At 48.5% G+C, this 3,440-nt stretch overlaps 1 protein-coding gene across 1 annotated transcript; it reads left to right on the forward strand.

The window, feature by feature from the left end:
• Window positions 1–215: 215 nt before the first annotated feature.
• LOC147972911 (B3 domain-containing protein Os11g0197600-like) lies at window positions 216–3,189 on the forward strand. Its single transcript, XM_087524505.1, has 2 exons — window positions 216–374; window positions 2,887–3,189. The coding sequence occupies exons 1-2, from the start codon at window positions 216–218 to the stop codon at window positions 3,187–3,189; spliced, it is 462 nt and encodes a 153-aa protein (XP_087380631.1).
• The last annotated feature ends 251 nt before the right edge of the window (window positions 3,190–3,440 follow it).

Raw genomic sequence — 3,440 nt, forward strand, 5'->3', positions numbered from 1 at the left:
CACTATTCGGTGTCGTTCCCTTGTTGAAGGCATCGCTGGTGAGAAGTTTCAGGCCACTCTCTGCTACCTCCGGGGAAACCCTAGATCAGTAGATCGGATGACGGCGGCATTATTGTGTCGTTTCCCTGTTGTGGCGTTATTCCTGGAGGTGTACACGGGCTCGATGGACCAGTGGACGGAATAATTGGTGGAACGGTGTTTCATCCTTCACATTAATGGTGGCGTTTTTCGGCGGCGTGGCGCAGTGGAAGCTCGGTGCCCGATGTGTGGCGAAGGACTCGCGCAGGAGGGTGACGTTATCAGGCGTCGTGGTGGCGTCGATGGCAGAGAGGCTGGGCAAGGTGGTGCAGCAGTACAACAGTGAAGATGGATTGGTGGCAGGTGGCTGCGACGGCCTCATACCCGGCAGGCGTCCTAGTTAAGGAGTGCGCCGGACTGGTAGGTGCCCCATACCTGGCAGGCGTCCTGATTGGGACCTCAGGTTTCAGATGTTTAGCTTTGGCTGCGATGTCTATTTGGTATTAGGCCCAGACTATCAGCGCCCCTTCATCAATTGGATAGGAGTAGCGACAGTTGTTACTTAGACGGTGACTTTAGTCTTACTGTTGTATGATTTTGTAAGGTCTTGTGAGAATAATTAATAAAGTGACCGTATGCATCGTCCAGATGCAGAGGCCGGGACTCCTCCTCCTTTAAAAAAAAAAGATAGTAATGTATTTTACACTGTAAAATGATTCCTATGTATGCTCTTGTCATCGAGCTAACTTGCACGCATATATGTAGTTCTTACAGGTATATTTCTGTTGGAATTCGCCCACAGGATCGATCACATCAAATCACGATGAACACGCACACGATAAAACTTTTGCCAAAGGCACGTGTCGTACCTCCCTTTTTCTCTTTTTATTTTCTCCTTTTCTTCTCTGCGATGTTACAAAACCCACGTAGCCTCCTGTGTATATATACACACCAACGCAGCCGACCCAGCTAACCTAAACCTATTCGTACAATGACTCAAGGGTTGTAACCGGACTCTACAAATCCTAAACGACCTAGCACTACTACCTGGTCAAACTAACACGGACACAACACGCCTAGGCAGCCAAGTAAACTCCTAGCCGGACCTTTCCGGACCTTTACTACTTGCTCCACACGTGCACATCCATGACTCATGTTTACAAACTCAAGATTACTTCTAACAATCTCCTCCTAGTGTTGACTTATCATTTCCTCGTACTTGTTCTGAACTTAGATCGTTGTAGATCTGCCCTTGTCGACTCATCTGCTCGCATCACGACAAGTCAAATTGCCGGTCTTGATTGCTCGCAACAATCTCTCCCCAATCTTGACTTGGTGAATTTACGGACCACGTCAAATATGCCTTGGACTACCCAGCCTCGCTAGTAACCTGTGGAACACACCACCCGGTGGACTGCACCATCCATCCTAGCGAGATACATGCCGGCTCTTTGTGGATCACACCACCCTGTGCACTACACCATGCACTCCAGCCTCATGTAGAGACATGGCCTCATTGAAGAGACTCACCTTCACTGGTTTACCGCCCCCGCATACTTGAACTTAATCCTCTCGTCGAGACACATAGACGACCTGGATGCGCTTCATCTTCAACACCTCCTCACAGAGACGAGCACTTGGACATGACGACGACTGACACGACCGACCGTGCAAACCCGAACGACTCTTGACTCTAACTCCCGGATGACGATCTTGACTACTTTTCGGCACCGCATCACCGCACCACCGCTCCCGTCAACGATCTCCATCCGCCGCCTTGCCGACGACAGCCCGTCGCCTCCCTCCGTGCCGCTCCGACGAACGACGATCGCTTGAACCTCTCTTCGCCGCATCATCCTACGACTTCATGGCCTGCTCTTCCTCGTCGCTGCACCACCCAGCGACCATATCGCCCGCCCCGAGGCGCTAGTCGGGTCGCGACCCCGGGGCAAGCACACCTTCAAATTGACCTTGCTCTAGATACCAATTGTTGGAATTCGCCCACAGGATCGATCACATCAAATCACGATGAACACGCACACGATAAAACTTTTGCCAAAGGCATGTGTCGTGCCTCTCTTTTTTCTCTTTTTATTTTCTCCTTTTCTTCTCTGCGATGTTACAAAACCCACGCAGCCTCCTGTGTATATATACACACCAACGCAGCCGACCCAGCTAACCTAAACCTATTCGTACAATGACTCAAGAGTTGTAACCGGACTCTACAAATCCTAAACGACCTAGCACTACTACCTGGTCAAACTAACACGGACACAACACGCCTAGGCAGCCAAGTAAACTCCTAGCCGGACTTTTACTACTTGCTCCACACGTGCACATCCATGACTCATGTTTACAAACTCAAGATTACTTCTAACAATTTCCACCAGAATCCATCTGCATGGACTTAACCACGTTGCACAAATCTTTTGGTAACAAGCGTGCGCTGCAGAGTCAATTCTGATGTTCAACAGGAGCAATGGTGAGACCCAACATGGCACAGGTAAATATTCTTTCTTCCCTCCTGTAAGGGCGTGCTTGTATCACACTATACCACTGATTAGTGAATAGAACAAAATTTGAACGGGACTATCTTCATAATTTGCATCTTATTTTATACTTAGTTGTCATCAAGGTTCAGAGAAGGCCGTAATTAAAGCCACAGAGATGTCGAGTAACCAAAACGGACAAGGAAGATGCCATGAACAGGGCGTGGAGGTTCCAATCCAAGAGGCCCTTCGTGATCAAGGAAATGAAGCAAACCCATGTCTATGCCTCGTACTTCATGGTAATTGATCAAATTCTTCTGTGCATACACATATTCTTAAACTGCATTGCTCGCTTACTGATCGACTTGGGATACTGCAGATCATCCCAGACATGTTCGTGGAAAATTTCATCCCGAAGGACAGCAGGAAGATGACGCTGTGGGACCCACAGGCAAAGCCGTGGAAGGTGTTGTACGAGTACATCGGCAACGAGTGTCCTCGCTCGGCGTTCAACATTGGGTGGGGCGCGTTCGCCATGGAGAACAACATGGAGAAGTGGGGCGTGTGTGTGTTCGAGCTCCTGGACCATGACTACAACATCAGGCTGCACGTCCATAGGGTCGTGCTGGAGATCACCCCATGCGTCCTCGCCCCAAAACATTGTCCACAGGGTTATGCATAGCCCTTTGTTTTTGTTCTAGTAATATCGATGATGCTGGAGGTGCGTGTTGGTACCATTTTGTTGAATTATTATCAGATAGTATTACTTGGGGAATCGTGTTTGTGACTGTTTTATTGCATATTGGCATTCGTTAGTTTTCTTGTCGTGGCAATTTCAATATCACTACAAGAAATATGTCAACTTGTGACCACCACTATTGGTCACTGAATGGTCACAAATTTCCATTTGTGACCTTTTTGTGACCAAAAACA

Source organism: Triticum urartu, chromosome 5A, assembly GCF_056163025.1.
Source record: "Triticum urartu cultivar PI428250 chromosome 5A, HENAU_Tu73, whole genome shotgun sequence".
In the NCBI taxonomy this organism is placed as follows: domain Eukaryota; kingdom Viridiplantae; phylum Streptophyta; class Magnoliopsida; order Poales; family Poaceae; genus Triticum; species Triticum urartu.

Excerpts from the sequence above, each read along its gene's own strand:
- LOC147972911 (XM_087524505.1), top strand. The coding sequence starts at position 216 with ATGGTGGCGTTTTTCGGCGGCGTGGCGCAGTGGAAGCTCGGTGCCCGA. Across the intron at positions 375-2,886 it reads ACAACAGTGAAGATGGATTG|ATCATCCCAGACATGTTCGT; the intron begins GTGGCAGGTGGC and ends GGGATACTGCAG.